Source organism: Cygnus olor, chromosome 1 (assembly GCF_009769625.2).
Source record: "Cygnus olor isolate bCygOlo1 chromosome 1, bCygOlo1.pri.v2, whole genome shotgun sequence".
NCBI classification, from domain to species: domain Eukaryota; kingdom Metazoa; phylum Chordata; class Aves; order Anseriformes; family Anatidae; genus Cygnus; species Cygnus olor.
Genome location: NC_049169.1, coordinates 99,756,378 through 99,776,002, shown reverse-complemented (window position 1 = coordinate 99,776,002; position 19,625 = coordinate 99,756,378). Strand labels below are relative to the sequence as shown.

The 19,625-nt window shown below is 39.6% G+C and overlaps 1 protein-coding gene across 2 annotated transcripts in view; it reads left to right on the top strand.

The window, feature by feature from the left end:
• TBX15 (T-box transcription factor 15) overlaps positions 1-19,625 on the top strand; it is a 113,328-nt gene that overhangs the window by 66,703 nt on the left and 27,000 nt on the right. For both annotated transcript variants that reach the window (XM_040572594.1, XM_040572588.1), the window contains exons 2-3: positions 6,746-6,959; positions 18,848-18,949. In XM_040572594.1, the coding sequence (XP_040428528.1) occupies positions 6,868-6,959; positions 18,848-18,949 (194 nt within the window). In that variant the 5' untranslated portion in view covers positions 6,746-6,867. The remainder of the gene's footprint in view (positions 1-6,745; positions 6,960-18,847; positions 18,950-19,625) is intronic.

Here is a 19,625-nt window from a genome sequence, read left to right as displayed (position 1 = left end):
CTTAGTGTGTGTGTGCTTTTTTTTTTTTCTTTTTTTTTTCTTTTTCCTGATGTTAATGCCATTTTGTCTTGCTGTGGTTTCATAAAAGGGTCTTAGGCTGGAAATGAATTATTTGAATACAGTGTTAGGCTGTCTGAGATTGCAATATAGCATTAGCATCAATGAAATTCTCAGTTTGGACATGCTTGTACCGCCCTCAGACCGGTAAATCCTGAAATTCATTTCAACTTGTGATCAATAATGTAATAACAAATTAGTATTATCACTAATAAAAATGTTGCAAGTTCTAGCTGCATGTAGTTGATAACAAGCCTAATGCTCAAAGAAAGCACAACTAATATGGTAGGGGAGGTGAAGGACTGGAAAACAATTGAGGGGGATAAGACAATATGTAAGGACACTTGCAGAATTATCTTTGTGTTATTTGCTTAGTGCAGCATGTGCATATGGTTAAAATCACCCAGAAAGTGTTTAGAATTATTTGCCTGCACCAAATATTATTGCTGGACCACCTTTGTAAAATGCAATCGTGTTAATCTGAATAGTTCTGTTGAACCCCAGCCTGCTTCACCTCAGCTGTTCCTGCTGCCTTTGCTGTTGCACAGCTTCTAGTGTAACTTTGAGGTTACTGGGGGCTTTGCTTAGCTTTCACCCAAGTGTTAGTTATCAAGGAGAACCCATCTGTATATCTGAAGTCGTTGCACCAGCAACCACCACACCATGGCCGGGCCAACCTCCACTCTTCTGGACTGTTCAGACTTAGTGTTTCTACACTTTCACTTCCATAGGATTGTGACATTTTGTATCCAGATCCCAGTAATTTCATACATCTATATGCATGATTCCCATGCTACTGAGTTTGTTGGGTGGCAGCAGCATCTGCAGGAGCAAAGCTCTCTAATATTTCAGCTGAGTTCATAGATAAAAAAGTGTCAACCCCCAAGTTTTATCTGGCTCTGCATGTCCATGATTTTGTACCATCTCTGTAGTCTGCAGATCCTGGTTGCCAGAAAATTGACTGCAGGGATGAAGGAAGGACCACCTGTTGTACCGAATGTTCACAAACCTTGCAAACTAAAATCAACAGTTGAAAAAAAAAAACAACTCTAACAGCTTGTAACAGCTGCCACATTCCACTCAAGAGAAATCTTTATGCTAATGGAATCTGACAGGATCTACATCAGATATCTACACATAAATTTGGGAGGGGGGGAACTGAGAGAGAGGGAGCGAGAGGGAGAGAGAGGGAGAGAGAGGGAGAGAGAGAAAGAAACAGAAACAGAGAAACAGAGAAAGAGAATAAGACTTTTGGGCTTCTCTGGGTAGGTGGTATTTTATGTACATAAAGTTTTTGTCATTGTTCTCACTCTTGTAGTTTACATTCTTTGATACCTTGCAGTAAAATATGTGCTGAGTGCACGAGTTGCATGATATGGTCAAGGACTAAACTGAACTCTTTTTGTTTTAGTGGTTAAATATGGGGCACAGTATCCCTGCTGTGTTCCAGCTGCAGAGAAAATTCTGCTGAAGATCCAAGTATGAAGTTGCTTAGAAAATTAATGTCTTTAATGTCTCACATACCAGTTTGCCTCTTGTACCAGACCGATGAAAATAGAGGGAATTCACATGAGGAATACTAGGCAGCTGAACTGTAAAAATAAGGCAGTCAGTAGCAGCTTGCTGCTTTGTATAAGACGGCTTTTATCCCAGGACACGTAGTGTTGGTGCAGGAAGCTGGTTGGGGTTATTGGCCATCATCTTGGGACACTCAGTGGGGATGCTGACCTTAGAGTCACTATGCTTTTGAGAATGGTGTTTTCCTTCCTATCTGCCAAAAAGAAGCCTGGGAATTTGTGGAACAAAAGAAATCATGAGCTGAGGGTTCCCAGGGTGATCTGGAGATAGCAGAAATGGGAAAGGGATTAAGAAAGAAAAATCTGAACTGGCTGTTCCTATATAATCTCAGCAATGGCCACAGTATCCCTACAGGCTCTGAAAGTGACCCTAGGGTCTTGCTGATAGACTGCAAGTTGCTGAAAGTGCCAAGAAATTTCTGTTCTTCTAGGTCCAGCACTATTAAACTGCACCAGATGGATATATGGTTAGTGAGGTAACAAGAGATAACAAGACGCCATCCAACAGGGCAATAGAAAGTGAACAGCCTTGAGCACAGTGGCAGTGAGAGAAAGTTATGCTTCAGGTCTTAGAAAGTTACTTTGAACATTTCCAAAATCCATGAGTCTTCTCCCCTAACTTTTTAGTAGTGTCACACTAGATAGTTTGAAGCTCCTTGAAATATAGTGCCTGCTAGAACCTGTCTCTTTTTGACAGATCAGGCCAAGTCCCGCAATCAAAACCATCTGGTCAGCTTGTTTGTCCAGCAAGATGCCTGTAACAAGGGGCAATATTTTATAAACTTTACTCTGTATCACCTCTGGGGAGAGTGATATAGTCTGGAGGGGTTGATCATTGGCATTCCCTTGTGATCAGAGGATTGTTCTCCACACAGACCAAAATGGCTGTGTTTTCTTCTGGCTACATATCACTCCACAGAAGAGCAGAAATAAATGACGGAAACATCAGAAATAAATAAATAAATAAATAAAAAACAGCAGGAATGGAAATGGATGGATGTTTTTGAAAGAGATGTATAACAAGGGGAAAATGAAAGTGGTAGAGTGATGTGAACTGTTCAGTCAGCAAGAGCTTGGAGATGTTCACCTCAACAGCTATGGGGCAGCAGGAAGGGTCCTTCTTCGAACATTCAGGTGAGAGGAAGGAGCTGGTAGAGAAAGGTATGTAAGATCAGAAGGTGGAAGTTCATGGATGCCCATAAAAGCAATAAGGAACATATAGACCTGAGAGTATTTCAGTTGAAAGTCCAGTGTAATACTGTAGCTTTAGAAACCTCAGCTGCATCTACTCCCACTTTTGCTAATTGCAATCAATGGAAGAGCTTGGCTTTGGGGCATCCTTTTTCATGGACTGTACTCTATCCTAGCAAGAGAAAACGGTGGAACTCTTTTAAATGCCATTTCCCTAACATATGCCAAAAGTGACAAAGTTTGCAACCTAACACAGCACCAGAGAACCAGAATTCCTGTGGCAGCAGCCAGAAGAGGTCTCCTAACTCTGAAGGGAACCAGTCCATGTTGGTTCTGCATTTCCCTATGGCTAGACTTTGGATTCAGAATATGGGCTTTTTTACAAGGCACTTTGTTAAGGAAAGTCAAGGAATATTATCTTGTCCCTTTGGAGCCAGAAAAAGCTATAGAAAGCTTCTTCAGTTTTTTTTCTGTTTGTCCTTCAGTTGGACACAATATGTAGTACCAGCCACAACCTGTTCCTCAGTGAGTTCACAGACAATTTTTTAAAATTTATTTTTATTTTTATTTTTTAACTTCAGGAGCTATTTGTTATTTCCCCCCTGCTTACATCAATATAAAGTAGAAGTAGTGGCTTTGAGTTTAGTGAAGTTGCATCCCATCGAAAGTGATGCATGAAGAAAACTAAGCTCCAAGTTTGACTGTCAGAACAAAACTCAGATCTTCTTCCTGTCTTGCTTTATTGCAAGTGCAGCAGAGTGGTTTGAGCTGTGCTAGCTTCCAGCCACCACAAAGTATGAGACATTGAGATTGGTTCACTCTGCACCCCTCTGCATGTTGCTCACTTACAGATGTTGCCACCTGTCTCTTCATTAATTTTGAATCCTAACTTACATAGAGACTCCTGTTAAGAGCCACAGAGCTACTGAGACTGAACTAAAAGCAGCAATGCTAGAGATTCCATCTCTGTCATTTCCAAAACTGGAGTAAAGAGGGGTACTTTCTGTTCTGAGCATTAATCTGGCAGTAATTATAGACCATGTTTCAAGGCAGAAAATAATCAACCTTGGAACAACAACAACAAAAGTTTCTATTTATTTATTTATTTATTTATTTTATTTTCCCCTCCTTTGTGTGGTACTGCACAGTTGGGTAGATACTGGCATATTGGTAATTAGGCAATTCCTTTTGCAGTTATTGACTTGTGCCAACAGGGCAATTCATATTCAAGGATGTGCCTCTCCTTTCACTTCCATCATTGTCAGAAAAGTCTCCCAAGACTGCTGAAGTCAGTTTAGTGATATCAGCATAAAGTCAGTGAGAGGGGACTTAGGTCTGTGATGTTTAGTTTTCTGCAGCATGCAATTCCATTCAATTCTCAGGAATCCCTGAGACTCCATCCACATGCCCATTTTGAAAGGCTGTCTGGGAAATGCTGAAATGATTCTGGTACAGTATCTAGCCAGGTGCCATCTGTTGGCCATTTACTATACTGCTTCAGAGGACATACACAGTTTGTGAGTGCCTGAACCAAGCACAGACGGTGTAGCCTAAAATAGTCTCTCTATATGCAAACCCTTAGTTGGGTACCTCACTGCAGGAGGAGGACTCCATAATAGAAGCTTTTCCCTAGGTTCAGTCTCTTCAGACCCTCATGGTAGTTTACCTTCACTTTCTTAGGAGCTTAAAGAAGATATAAGACAATTGTTAATGATTCATTTCATGAGTAATCATACAAAAAGGTCTTAGAGTAATTTGAGAAGTATTATCTTGCTTCTTCTTAAAGGATAAAGTGATTAACCATCACTACAAAAACTAATGTCCTTAGTGCAGTGATACATACTCAGGCTTATCCCCTCCAACTCTTTGAGGAGGAATCATTTGAGCTAGAGGAAGCAGGTAAGTATCACTTTGCTCCTGCATCACTGGGCTTCTTATGCAAGCACCAAATATCTTTGCCTCCTTAATCTTGGATTGATCCTCTAGCTTGTGGGCACAGAACCCTAGCAGGTTATCTCATATTATCTTATCTTAGATTGTGTCTTTGATATCAGTTTTGGATGGAGTACTGGTCTCCATGTAATAGTCCTCTCTTGGTTGGCTACTCTTTTAAAGGGGTGGACTTCTTACAGCTTCAGCCCATCTTAGATGTGAGTGGGAGACATAAAGGACCACATATTCAAAAATGGATTGAGAGCGGTGCATACCAAACCTTTCTAATGTCCTATAGAATTTCTACATTATACGTGCAGAAACTTCTTGTCAAAGTTTACTGAAAGTATCCTTCAAGGAAGTCCATTATCCAGTGTCATATTCTCCTAGGATTCTCTAGAGGATAAAGGCTTCCTGGTGGTACTCGGGGCTGTAAGTTTCTCAAATATCTTCAGCCAAACAGTTTATGTCCATGCCATTGCAGCAGTACAAATTTTCCAAAAACATTTCTACATGGCAGGAGTTGGGGCTTGGGGTTCTGCAGGGGTTCATCTTCACCAGCTTCTTAACTGTGGCACTCTTCACTGGTGTGCAAGCTGCTCCAGGAGATACTGTCTCTCAGAAACTCTGTAAATCTGAGACCCAACCTGCATGACCTCAGGGTTACTGGACAGTCTCTGGCACTTGTTTGATATGGAAGAAATTTTAGCCAGGGTGATTTCACCACATTTGTAACATAGATTGTTACTTTTTATCTCCCTAAGTTTCTATATGATAGCTGTTCTGCTCATTCATTGTGATGCTTGTGTTTAGGTGATCAATGAGGACACTCTGCGGCATTGTTTCTATTTTTGAAAGCTACAGAGCTCTTCTTGATCCATTTGACTGAGCACTTCACACCATTTTATTGCTCTGTCAATCATCAATACTGGTGCCAATTTGTTAAAACTCAAATTCCAAATGTAAGCGCATTGCTTTGCAGAATGTATTGTGAATAATGATGTAATTCAGGTGTGCACCCTGTTGCAAAGTAACACTACTATTTGCAAAATTCCACCGTAGCCCTATCATATGAGATCTAGGGCCATATATATATATATATTTATATATATACCATACCTATCTAAAATATATATCTGAGAGATTTTGGCAAAGAAATGGCTACCTGGCTCAACATGCCTGTGCTTTTACACTAGTCCGACCTCGTTTTTTTTTTTTGTTTGCTTATTTTTTAAGCAAGCTTTTCTCTTCTTCTCTCCCATAAAGGGAGGTGGTTGTCTCATGTGGTCTTTTATATGGTTTGCTTCAATTACTTTCCTTGGTAACATATTACATATGTTTACTATCTTTCCTTTTTGTCCTTCAATAGCCTAGAGCATTTTCCTCACCAAATGCTGCATGGTTATTTTCCCAGGAAATGTCATTGTTCCAAAAAAAATTATAAAAGCAAATAAAATAGATTTCCAAAATGGTATTGCCAAATAGCAAAATAGAAAATGTTCATTATTTTTGATGACAAGAGTATTAAAAAGGGAAAAATATTTAAACATAACCAATTCTTCAATAGTAGTGTGGGAGGATGTTCAATTAAATGGAATGTAGTTTTCCAGTGAGACAATTTAATCTTGGATTAAAACTATGGGTTGAATTATTATTTTTTTCAGTTCTTTTTTTTTTTTTTTTTTCATCTATATTTTGTGCTCCATTCCTGGCATTGTGATGGTGTTTGTTACTATTTATATTTTATGTTGAGGGTCTTTTTTCAGCTGTTTCTAAAAACTTTATAAAAATGCCAGATGTCATGTTGGAAACCCAAAGACAAAAATCAGCTCATAAATCACAACAAACTATATATATATGTAGTTTATATATGTACCAAAGCCAATTGTACCATTCTTTAGCACTTCCTTTACTGGCTTTCCTCTTCCCTCCCTTTTCTACTCACAGTAGGTAGAATCAGTGTCTCACCTGGTATGTTTATTTTACAGACTCAGAGCAGAGCACTGGGTCAGACACAGAGGTGTTGGCAGAAAGGACATCCTGTTCATTTGGCTCCCATTCTGACCTTACATCTGGTGGAACAGGTCCTCAGCCTCCTCCATCTTCATCCATGGAAGAGATCCAGGTAGAACTGCAGTGTGCTGACCTGTGGAAAAGATTTCATGACATTGGGACAGAGATGATTATCACGAAAGCAGGCAGGTAAGGTATCTGGCTTTCTGTCTAGCTAAAAAAAAAAAAAAAAGTAAAAAAAAAACTTTTTCCTTGAGGAAAAAAGAAAGATTTTTTTCTTCTTGATATGTCCATGGAAATAAATACGGGGGGTGGGGGTGAGTGGGGAATGGTTGTCACATTTTCACAGCTGTATGTCCTACCATCTTTTTAAAGATAAAATAGTTCCATATTACTACTTAAATCAGTATATCCAAAGGAGAATTGGCAGCTGCAGGAAGTAGTTGAGGATAGACTCTCCTTAGAGCAAATAAAACAGGAAATAATCATTGTGCTGCTGGCTGTACTGAATTTTAGATGAGTTATGAACTGGGAGAGAGCCATTTGATTTTCCTTTCAAGTTCCCATAGCACTTCATGAGCCAGTTGATTTAATCTCATGCCTAGCTTAATTCAAATTCACCTTCGCACCAAAGGAATGTCCTCCTGCAATTCTAAATAGATAAAATGCTAATGACTTCCTGTATCAAAAATGTGCAAGTTCAGTGTTTCCCTCTGCTCTTGCAACTAATCCCATGCCAGCTGCAGTTAGGAAGAGCCACTAATAAGCCAGATTTTTTTTTTTTTTTAATAAAACTCACTCTGCCATGCTTAGCTGAGTATAATATCCTCATTGCTCTCTACTATTAAATAATGGATAGAAATCTGCTCACCAAAACTCAACTTGAAAAAAACTGAAAATTTCTAGATCCCTCAAGCTATTAAAGATCCCAAATTGTTTAGTCATGTTTGCATTAATGTAAAGATCCTTACCTCCACCTAATGAGATTTTAATTCCTAATAATCTTGTTACGAAGAAAGTCAGCACCATGGACAGGGCTGATTAACGAGAGCAAACCATGTGTCTATCACAGGAGTTTTTCCGCCCGTTTCGCAGAAATGCAGAAGGCAACTTTTCCATAGTTTTGTGGGGAAAAAAACACAACCTCAGTATTCAGTTGTTCATAATTAAGTTTCATGTCAGTGATCTCAGAATTTGCCAGAACTGCTGGAGTTACTCTTTTATGTTCTTGTGAAGTGGTCACTAGTGTTCAGAAGCCCCAGGAAGTTCAGTTAATTTGAGGAAAGTTTTCTTGAACAACCCAGATATCCCCAAAGATTATGAGAACCAGATTAGCTGCTGTTTTTTATGTCATCTCATTAGTAAATGAAACATTTTGAATCAATACAGAATGGGCTGCTGGTTTTGTTTCAAATGGAAAAGGCAAAGTAACAGAAATGATAACACTTGCTGTTATCCAACATCTTTTCACTAATGAAGTCAAACAGAAGGGAAGAAAACTACTAATTTTCATTTTTCTCATAGAGGGTGAAATTGAGACCTAAACAGGTTAAATAATCTGTCCGGCATCATTAAATATGACACTGGAAGAACCAAATTTATTGGTTCTGAGTTTGTTTTCATAGAATCATAGAATGGCTCAGGTTGGAAGGGACCTTAAAGATCATCTAGTTCCAACCCCCCCACCATAGGCAGGGATGCCACCCACTAGATCACGCTGGCCAAGGCCCCATCGAGCCTGGCCTTGAACACCTCCAGGGATGGGGCATCCACAGCTCCTCTGGGCAACCTGTTCCAGTGCCTCACTACCCCTACAGTGAAGAATTTCCTTCTAATGTCTAGTCTAAATCTATCCTCTTTAGTTTAAGACCATTCCCCCTTGTCTTATCATTTTCTACCTGAGTAGAGAGTTCTTCTACATCTTTTCTGTAAGACCCTTTTAAGTATTGAAAGGTCGCAATGAGGCCTTCCTTGAGCCTTCTCTTCTCCAGGCTGAACATACCCAGCTCTCTCTGCCTTTCTTCATAGGAGAGGTACTCCAGTCCTCTGATGATCTTTGTAGCCCTCCTCTGGACTTGCTCTAATAGGTCCACATCTTTCTTGTGCTGGGGGCCCCAAACTTGGACACAGTTCTCCAGGTGGGGCCTCACGAGGGCAGAGTAGCGGGGGAAAATCACCTCCCTCCTTCCTGTTGCCTGCACTACACTGCATCTGAAAATGAAAAGAATACATTGTTACCTGCTGGATTAATTATAGTTCATTCTCTTACAATGAATGGAATGGATAGTCTTAAGAGCAGCATAAGTATCTCAAAGCCCATCAACACCAGTGCACAACAAAATACCCAGAACTTAGTGATATGAAGATCATAGAATCACAGAATCACAGAATGGCTGAGGTTGGAAGGGACTTCTGGAGATCGCCCTGCCAAGCAGGATCACCTAGAGCACATTGTACAGAATCACGTCCAGGCAGGTTTTGAATATCTCCAGAGAAGGAGACTCCACAGCCTCTCTGGGCAACCTGTTCCAGTGCCCTGTCACCCTTACAGTAAAGTGTTTTCTCATATTCATCTGGAACTTCTTGCATTTCAGTTTGTGCCCATTGCTTCTTGTCTTGTTGCTGGGCACCACTGAAAAGAGTCCAGCCCCATGCTCTTGACACCCTTCCTTCAGATATTTATATGCATTGATAAGCTTCTCTCTCAGCCTTCTCTTCTCCAAGCTAAACAGGCACAGTTCTCTCAGCCTTTTCTCATATGACAGATGTTTCAGACTCCTAATCATCCCCTAAGATGACCTCAGCAGTTCAGCAGTTCATACATTTCTGAATGAAGTAGTTAACCTTTCTGGAATCTTAAAAAGCTATATGCTATGTACAGTTTTTTTTTTTTTTTTTTTTTTTTTTTTAAGTAACCAAAAAAGTTGAAACATCAATGCCACTGCAGTTTTACAAATTGTTCAGCATCTTCTCACAGAAGCCTTGAGAGTATTTGCAGAGGTTATAGAGAAGGAAGGATTTATGGAAAAAACAAAAACAAAAACAAAAAGCAAAAAACAGCAACAAGAACAAAAAAACTGAAATATTCTGGGGAGATACCAAATAATTAAATTAAATACTTTGGATCAGTTCAAAAAAAAAAGAATTTCTATTAGGTCTGATTGGTACACACATATGAAAAAAAAATATATATATTTTCTTACAAAGTTTTTAGAAAATTACAATACTGAATAAGTTGCTGTCTTTTTGCTTTTGTTTTAAGAAAAAGCAAAAACATTTTTGTTGAAATTCTTCTTCTGCTGTCTTCAAGCTATAAACCACTATTTTGTTGCTTGGAACAGTCTCAAGTATGTATTTTGACGCTTGTGATATAAAACTATTGTTCTGACATTTATGAATTGAGATGTTTCATGTCAGCAATGGTTCATGGAACTTGTCATGCATGCTGCCTTTCTGTTTGACAAATACAGTTTCCCACATTGCATAGCATCATAATGAACAATAGATACATATCCCTAATTGCACAGTAATAACAGGAAGCTGATTAAAGATTATTGTGAGATGTACTTAGTTCCTTCCATGTGGGAACATGATGCAGCTGAAAAACAGATCCAGTTAACTGCAATTCCAATTCCATTTTCCCCACGCCAGGAAAAATGCTTTTATTTAGTGAAGAAGCATCTCGCTTCATATTCATATTCGCTTCCCCTACCTGATTTTTTTTTCTTCAACTAGTCCAATATAAGATACTTTGGTTTAGTTTTCTAAGTTTTTGGCTCAAATATTTTGATTTTCATGTTTTTGAAGATAAGTCTACAAGCTCTGGGGAAGGTCTCATTTAGTTGCATTTTCTGATGAAATATCTAAGTCTCTATTTTAGCCACCTTTCAGATATGTTTAACAGCACATGTTAAGGAAGACAGAGACACTAACTTTATTTTAAGAAGTCCAAAACAATACTTACATACATACATACATATATATATATATATATAGGTAGGGAACAGATGCAGGGAAATATGTAAGAACTGTAAGAAATATTTATCTTTTCAAGAATTTTTTTCTTTAATACCATTAACGGCATTCTCAAGTGCCAAGCCTGAGAGCATTTTCAAGCTCCAGTCTTGACAATTTTTCCACTTACAAAAAAACCTTGTAGCACAATACAGAGCTTAACTTACAGAGCAAATAATATATTCATTACAATCTTAAATCATATTCTTTCTCCCTGAAAGGAGATGTTTATCATTACTTTAGTCCTCATGGACATCAGGCTCATCACTGGCTGCCCACACAAACTCTATGTTGGCTACCAAACATATATATATATTTCTGTTTGATGATATTCTTCTCCAGAGGTTAGATTAACAGTATGGGAAGGGATTTTTTTCTGCAGACTACGTTTCTTATTTAACCATCACAAAGTTTAATGATTTCGTTACTTAGTACATCTATTTATTTGTGACAGTTCTTATAGATTAAAAAAAATGCACAAGTTAAATGTTTAACTTTTTTTTGGTTAAACCTTCTTTCAGAGAGGATGTGTCTGTGATGGGTGAAAGCTGTCTGGCAGTCCTGTTTCTCCATATGAGATGCATGATACATGATGCATCCAATAGATGAGATTGCATGATTTCTGGCAAAGAGAGCTGCATTGTTATCTCCTGAGGATTTCCTATTATTTATTGAAATAGTGAGAGATGCGCAGCTTCTTTGCAAATTTTTCCTTCCCAAGGGAACATTTTTCTGTTCTTGCCACTTTCCCTACAGAAACCCTGTCTGAGTCCTGCAAGGCCTTCTTGTTTTGAAAGCCTTTATAATTACAGACTCAGTTGCCTATGACTACAGCTGCTCCTTAATTTTATGTGACTGGTAAGGCATTGTTTGGCTCCTGCCTGACCTCACATTGTCTTTTTACTCTTACTGTTTAATGCTAGTTTCTAACCTACATTCTCATTTCAAACATATTTCTGGAGCTATATCCTGCTTATGTCCAGCATACTACACTTTTTAGCTTTCAAACTCCCACTCCCATTCACATTTAATTCTGCTTCATTTTTTTTCTTTCTTGATGCTGTATTTATAGATGCTTTTTTTTTTTTTTTTGGATCTGTTTCTATAAACCTGTATTTTTTTTCTGTTTTCATAAAGTTCTCTTAGAACTTTTCCCTTCTTCCTTTCTACCAGAACTCTGTTATTCAGAATTTAAAAAGATTCTTCTAACAAGAGTCCTTTTTTTCTTTGTGCGAAAGATGCAAATGGCTTTTTGTCAGCTGCAGTGTATTCAAAACTGCAATCTCTTATCTATTTTTTGTTTGAAATGCATCCTTAGACTGTACAAAATAAAATGAACTCACCTTAAGCCCCAGGTCATACTGATTTAAAGCAACTATTCCTAAAAACATATTTAACTATTTTTCTCTACTCTCCTCCACCATGCATGCATGCTTGCTGGCAACATTAGCACAGGAATCTGAATCCCTCCCCACATTCTCTAGCTAAAGACCATGGTCACCTGAGCTGCAGGTCCAACAGTTAACTGCTGATAGAAGTGCTGCCCAAATGGGAAAGAAATGTGCAGTTATTACTAAGGGAGGGTGCACTTCCACTACAGTGAGTGTTTGGAGTACTGCTTTGCAAGGGAAATGCCGCCTCTTATGGAGATGATTGTGACTGAGCACACAAACACAGACAGGAGATATTCCTCTGGGGACATAGGTTCTGCCTGTAGCAAATTCGGGATTTCTTCTCAGCAGTGAGGGAAATAACACATGAGTCTTATCAAAGTTATCATATCTGTGCTGAGGGATGGCTCAAACCTGGGTGCTGAGGCCAGGCTCAGTAATAAGAGTGGAAAAAAAAACACAGCAGTGAATGGAAGAGGTGACCTTGCTATCTCCTGACTCTTCAGTGCCTCCTGATAGGTTAAATGGTATCTTGACTGGAGTTTCTTTCCCTCCCAGAAACTATGAGCCAGAGTTGTTTGAAACATGTACTTAGGGCTGTTTACTCTACTGAATGGCTGTTTTATTTCCAGTGGAAGGAAGGAGGGAAGGGCCCCATGGTCCTCTTCAGTTAGAGTAAAAACCAGGAATTTTGTTTCAAAGCTTTGTTGATGCTAAAGGGACTTGTGGAGAGGACTTCTCAGAGCAAGGGCTGGCAGGATGCAGCTACCAGACTGCTGCCCAGAGGCCCTGGCCCAGTGGACCAGATAAGCTTTCTCCAGCTTCTAGAAAATGTCCCTTTGGGGAGCTGCTGGGAAGATCTGCTGGACTCCTTCTGCCTTATAATAAATTCTTTTTCTCCCAGCCCTGCATCAGCTTTTCCTCTCAACACAAATATCTTCTCTACATATTCTCACACTGCAGAGGGAAACAAGGAAGCATTCTTGCCTTCCCTTCTCTTCCTGTCCCTCGCTTTCACTTCCACAGGTTTGTTTTTATAAACAAATAAACATTTGGCACCAGACTTAAAGACAAGGAAATATGAGGTATAAAATAGCTATAACTTCAGGTAACACTGTAAACTCAGGCATGAACACTATGCACACTTAACCTGCAAGCCTAAATCAGTCTGAATATTTTTCAGAGTTTCTTAATCCCATTTTTTATGACTGGGAGGTGACTAATCTCTCTTTTCGTGTCAATAAGTCTGTAGCAAAAGACAAACAGTCTTTTAGTACAACTGAAGAACATGTATCTTCATTTTATGGTTTACATTTAGCAGATGTCACCCTTAAGCAAATTTAATCCCATTTAAGTTAAGTTTTTGTTTACATGGTGTGTAAATCATTAAGCTGAACAGTCATGAAAACTGTAAAGTAAATTATGTTGATCCTTTTAAATTGTCATCTGACTTCAGCTCACTAAGCTGTCTGTACAGGTGTATTTCCAGTGTCTGAACAGCTTCAAGGAATTGCACTTGTATTTTGAGACAACCAGCCAGGTACCCATTAATGTCTTATCACTTAACGAGTGATGCCCTCTCTAAAACTTAACTGTGAAACAGAGAATGAATTTATGTTGGAAAGGATACTTGGAGATAATCTTGCCCATGAGCCCACTCAGAGCATGCCAACTTTGTAGACAGATCCAACTTGACAAAAGCTTTACATGTGCTAGTTCCAGAGGCAGGGTTAGGAGCTGTCTCATTTGAGACTCCTAAGGGTTAGAAACTGATTATTTTCTTGGGAAAAAGAATCCAGTTTGGGGATATACATGTAAACTTCCTTCTCTGACCAGACTTCTTTTCCTTAAAGGAAAACTACGATTTCATGTTAAATGAAAAGTTTAAACAACAACAAAAAAAGCTGATTGCTGCAATCCAACTTATTTCTATCTCTGCAAGTTCACAAACATAGTTTTTAAAATCAGTGCACTGCTGTGCTAGAAATTACTATTTTAATGAAAAGATCTATATGTATCATTAATTTTCTTTACATTCAGAGTTTAATAAACCTCTTTCTCATTATGGAAGAAGTAAGGAATTGAGTAGGATGAGGCACATGGTTCTTACAAGAATGCTTTTTAAAACTCTTCTAAGTGTTTCTAAATCAATTGAAATAACTTATTTCATATCATGTCATATTTCCTCTAAATGGGTGCTGCATGTATGTGTACAGATTTCCAGCCTAAGTTTAGGAAGATAGTTTTCCTGCTGAGTGGTAAAGCTAATGTATAAATAACTTGACCATCCCAAACTGCTGTTGATATAAAACCTCCTCCTGAACTATATCAAATGTCATCGTGTGTTCCCTGTGAAAACTAACAGCCTTTGTGTCTGAGCTGCTGACTATAAAGACAACCGATATTATTCTGGATGAAAGGTTCTTGACTGTTTATGAATACAGCCATATTCAAATGACCTGAATTCCTCCCAAACCTTTGAACCCTCTATTTTCTATAGGGTTGGTGCCTAGGGAGACAAAGAGCCAGCCAACAGGAAACAGAGCACCAGGACTTATCCCAGATTCCACCTATGTCACTCAGTCACTACTGTTTATCTCTGTGTTTTCCATTTTTCCCTTTCCACATAGCAGTGCTGCTGGAAACCTGCTGTGATAGTTCCAGGCCACATTCTTATGTCAAAGAAACCCAAGTTACTTTTACACCCACAGAAAAAACAAAACAGCAGTTTTTTAGAAAACTTTAAAATACACTGAAACATAGAGAAAGCAGTGGGATTAGCTGAGCTCTCTCTGATCATTTTAGAGATTAGCCCCTAAGCCTGTTGAATGGTCTGTGGTAATCTTTTACAAGGTATTTCGTAAGTGAACAACCCCATAAGCTATACTGCAACATTACACGGGGTTGCAGTTTTGGAGAGAGCTGCTGGGAACACACAGTGTTCAGTTTTCCGAATATAGTACACAGACTTAGACCCACAGAGACTCAGAATTAATCCTGGATTTCTCATCCACCCTCTGAAACATGACCTACCTCTTAAGCTGCTCCCAAGCCACCTCCATCCAATTAATGAGAGCTGGATTGTAAAATGCCACATCCTGTACCCATTTGGCTTGGTAGATTTAATGAGCCATTGTGGTAGAAACAAGGTAACGTCCTCAAGTCACTGAAGACTAATCCATTATTCCTTTCTTCCCCTCTAAATTGTTCCGCTAGCAAACTCACACCATCAGCTATACAAATGTCTCTCTTTGAAAGTTTTCTGCAGACAATTTTTCTGACAGTTTTATGTCTCATAACTCTGGTTAGCTGTGTGCTGGCAGCTTTGGGTGATGTTCTAACTGCCCCCTTGATGAATGCCCTTTTCCAAGGCAGATTCAGTTACTAATAGATCAGAACTTTGCTTCTCTATGGCTTGAAAAGGAAGAGCTATGGGCAGGGTGAATGCTGAACGTTGACCTCCTCCTTCCCACCCTCTTCTCCAAGTGGTTGTATGTGGTCCAGATGGGAAAAAAACAAAATAACTTCTCATGGGTGCATCCCTTGAGTACATTTTTTGAAAGACATGTTTGGAGATGTTCACAAACTTTCCCATTTCCTTCCTCCAGGCTATGTCCATACTTTGAGAAACAAAAATGTTGGGAGGAGATGTAGATCTTCTCAGACATTTCACTACTCTTTGCTAAATAGAAGGAAAAATGTCATGATGGTTCCTAGGGAGGCCCCCTAGAAACAGTGGACAAAGATTTATTGTACACTTTTCTGGATTTTTTCATCATGACTTTAATGATATTTAATTCCCTTTTAATGTCCTGCTTCCATTCAACCTACCCTCATTACTTATATAGACATGTACTTATCAGAGGAGCAGAACATAGTTACATATCAGCATTCAGTATTTTCAGTTTCTCATATCAAAGCTCTGTATCTTCTGGGCAGAAGTAGTGCGATTGAATAATACCGTCCTGTGGGACCTCAGCACAAGGTTTTCTCAGGTAAGGACTGAGAAGAAAATAAGGTAGACTTCAGGTTTGAGTAAAAAGTTAGTGAAACAACACAGGATTTCTTTCAGTGCTCTACTTTGAGGCTCTTGATTCCTTTTGCACATCAGTCAACTCTCTTCCACAGATTTTATTAAGACATTGAAATACTGCATTAATCACAAATATAATATAGAAGCATAGAATGGTTTTGATTGGAAGGTACCTTAAAGATCACCTAATTCTAATGCCCCTGCCGTGGACAGGGTCACCTTCCACTAGACCAGGTTGCTCAAAGCCCCATCTAATCTGGCCTTAAGAAGCTCCAGGGATGGGACATCCACAGCTTTCCAGGGCAGCCAGTTTTGGTGCCTCACCACACTCATAGTAAAGAATTTCTTCCTAATATCCAATCTAAATCTACCCTCTTTTAGTTTAAAACCATTATCCCTTGTCCTATCACTAAACTCCCTGAGTAAGAGGCCCTCCCCAGTTTTCCTGTAGGCCACCTTTAGGTACTGGAAGGCTGCTATAAAGTCTCCCTGGAGTCTTCTCTAAACTGAACGTCCCCAGCTCTCTCAACCTCCCTTCATAGGAGAGGTGCTCCAGCCCTTTGATCATCTTTGTAGCCCTCCTCTGGACTCTCTCTAATAGGTCCATGTCCTTCTTATATTGGGGGCCCCAGACCTGAATGCAGTACTCCAGGTGAGGTCTCACAAGAGCAGAATAGAGGGGGAGAATCACCTCCTTTGACCTGCTGGTCACACTTCTGATGCAGCCCAGGATATGGGTTGGCTTTCTGGGCTGCAAGTGCACATTGCCAGTTTGTATTCTTTCATCCATCAATACCCCCAAGTCCTTATCAGTAGGGTTGTCCTCAATCTACTCATCTCCCAGCCTGTATTTGTGCTTGAGATTACCCCAGCCTAGATGCAGGACCTCATACTTGGCCTTGTTGAACTTCAAGAGCTTTGCTCTCAAGCTTGTCAAGGTCCCTCTGGATGACATCCCTTCCCTCCAGTGTGTTGACTGCACCACACAGCTTGGTGTCATTGGCAAACTTGCTAAGGGTGCAATTAATTCCACTGTCCATGACACTGACTAAGATGTTAAACAGCACTGGTCCCAATACTTACCCCTGAGGAACACCACTCATTACTGATCTCCACTTGGACATTGAGCTGTTGGCCACAACTCTTTGGCTGTGACCAGCCAGCCAATTCCTTACCCACTGAGTGGTCCATCCATCAAATCCATGTCTCTCCAATTTAGAGACAGTGGGGACATGGGGTACATGTCAAATGTTTTGCACAAGTCCAGGTAGATAACATTAACTGCACTTCCCCTATCCACCAATGCTGTACCTCCATCATAAGAAGGCCACTAGATTTTTTAGATATGGTCTTCCCTTAGTGAAGCCATGTTGGCTATCACCAATCACCTCCTTATTTTCCATGTGCCTTAGCTTAGTTTCCAGGAAGATCTGCTCCATGATCTTGCCAGGTACAGAAGTGAGACTGACTGGCCTGTAATTCCCTGCGTCTTTCATTTTTTTTTTTCCTTTTTAAAAATGGGGATTCAATCACAGGAGCCTCACATCAATCATGCTCCCATCGCGTCTCCATAATGTCAATGGGGTCATAGCCCTGCAGGCATGTGTACATCTCTAACTCCTAACACATGACATAAATGATTTACTCGCCATGCTGGTTGAGGAGTATATAGGCATCTATATTACTGGCAACCAGAGAATTTTGAAGAAGAAATTATGACATAGCTACATCAATACTGATATATTTTGAGGTTAACATTGTTCTTGGCTATTGTCTTATGAAATAATGAAATCTAGCAACATACACCTCTGGAACAGTGACCAATACACAACACAGCTTAGCTTGTGCTCAGACAAGAAAAGAAAGGCTGGAAACTAATTTTTTGCTGGTGAAAATTTTCATAACTTACCTATCAAGTGAAAAATCTTAAGACAGAACTGGATCATATGTCACAGAAAAGACAGCACTTACAAAAGATTTTTCACAAAATACTGACTAGACTTCAGGGAAACCACGGTGATAAGGCCAGTGTTTTTGTTACGTGTGAAATATAGGCCTAATCAGCAGATTCATTTAAGGGATTTTTTTTTTTAAGTATCTGTGAGCATAAAAGCAAGAGGATCTTTCAGGATGATGGTTTTGCTTTCTAGCGCTGTCAAAGTCCATACTGAAATGTGATTTTCTCAAAAACACAGAACAAAAATGATCCTGCATTTAGTATGACATGAAAGCATAATTCTAGATGGAAAAGCAGCACTAAGAATGTATACTGCCCATCTGTGTACTGAAATACCTAGAGAGGAGGCCTGACCTGAGGGACAATTTGTGTGGAGTATAACAGAGCTGTCTGCTAGGAGTCAGGAGCAGAGACTGCTCGACTGGGAGTGATCTATTGTAACCCACAGGTTGTTATCCTGCTATTCCTTTTCTTAAATGCAAAAAAAAAAAGTTTTAAAAAAAAAAAGAAGATACATAGCACCACCAGCACAATCTTTGCTAACTACACCAAACCCAGAGAAGTCATGCCAAGAAGTGGGTTTTGTAAAGCAGCATGCTCCTGGTGTCAGAGGGGGTTAAGAGCCCCTTCAGCTTCTTTATTCACTATTTTCTTCCTTATTTCTACTCTTCTTTTTTTCTAGGAGAATGTTTCCAGCCATGAGAGTGAAAATTACAGGTTTGGATCCCCATCAGCAGTATTATATTGCCATGGATATTGTGCCTGTGGATAACAAGAGATACAGGTAAGCTTTTTAGGTGTAAAGATAGAAACATTGTGATGGATCAGTGTCAATGAAAGCATATGAAAGACATATGCCATTACACACTATTGCAAGAGTATGCTGGAGGACACTCTGTTTGTTTACACCATTAATTGATTTGACCAGAATTGTAAGACAAAAAAACAGAGGTTTAATATACTCTCTTGCACATTTGGACTGATATCTGAGACTGATACACCTCTAGGTGGATAAGGAATTGGCTGGTTGGTCGCACTCAAAGAGTTGCAGTCAACAGCTTGATGTCTAGGTCTTGATGACCTGTGAAGAGTGGTGACCCAGTGATCCTCGGGGTTCTGTACTGGACCAGTGCTGTTTAACGTCTTTGTCAGTGACATGGACAGTGGGATTGAGTGCACTTTCATCAAGTCTGGTGACAACACCATGCTGAGTTGTGTAGTTGACACACTGGAGGGAGGGGATGCCATCCAGAGGGACCTTGACAGGCTTGAGAGGTGGGCTCATGCAAAGCTCTTGAAGTTCAACAAGGCCAAGTGTGAGGTCCTGCATCTAGGCTGGGGTAATCCCAAGAACAAATACAGGCTGAGAGATGAGTAGATTGAGGATAACCCTGCTGATAAGGACTTGGGGGTATTGGTGGATGAAAAAGAGTATGATCTGGCAATGTAATTTAGATTAG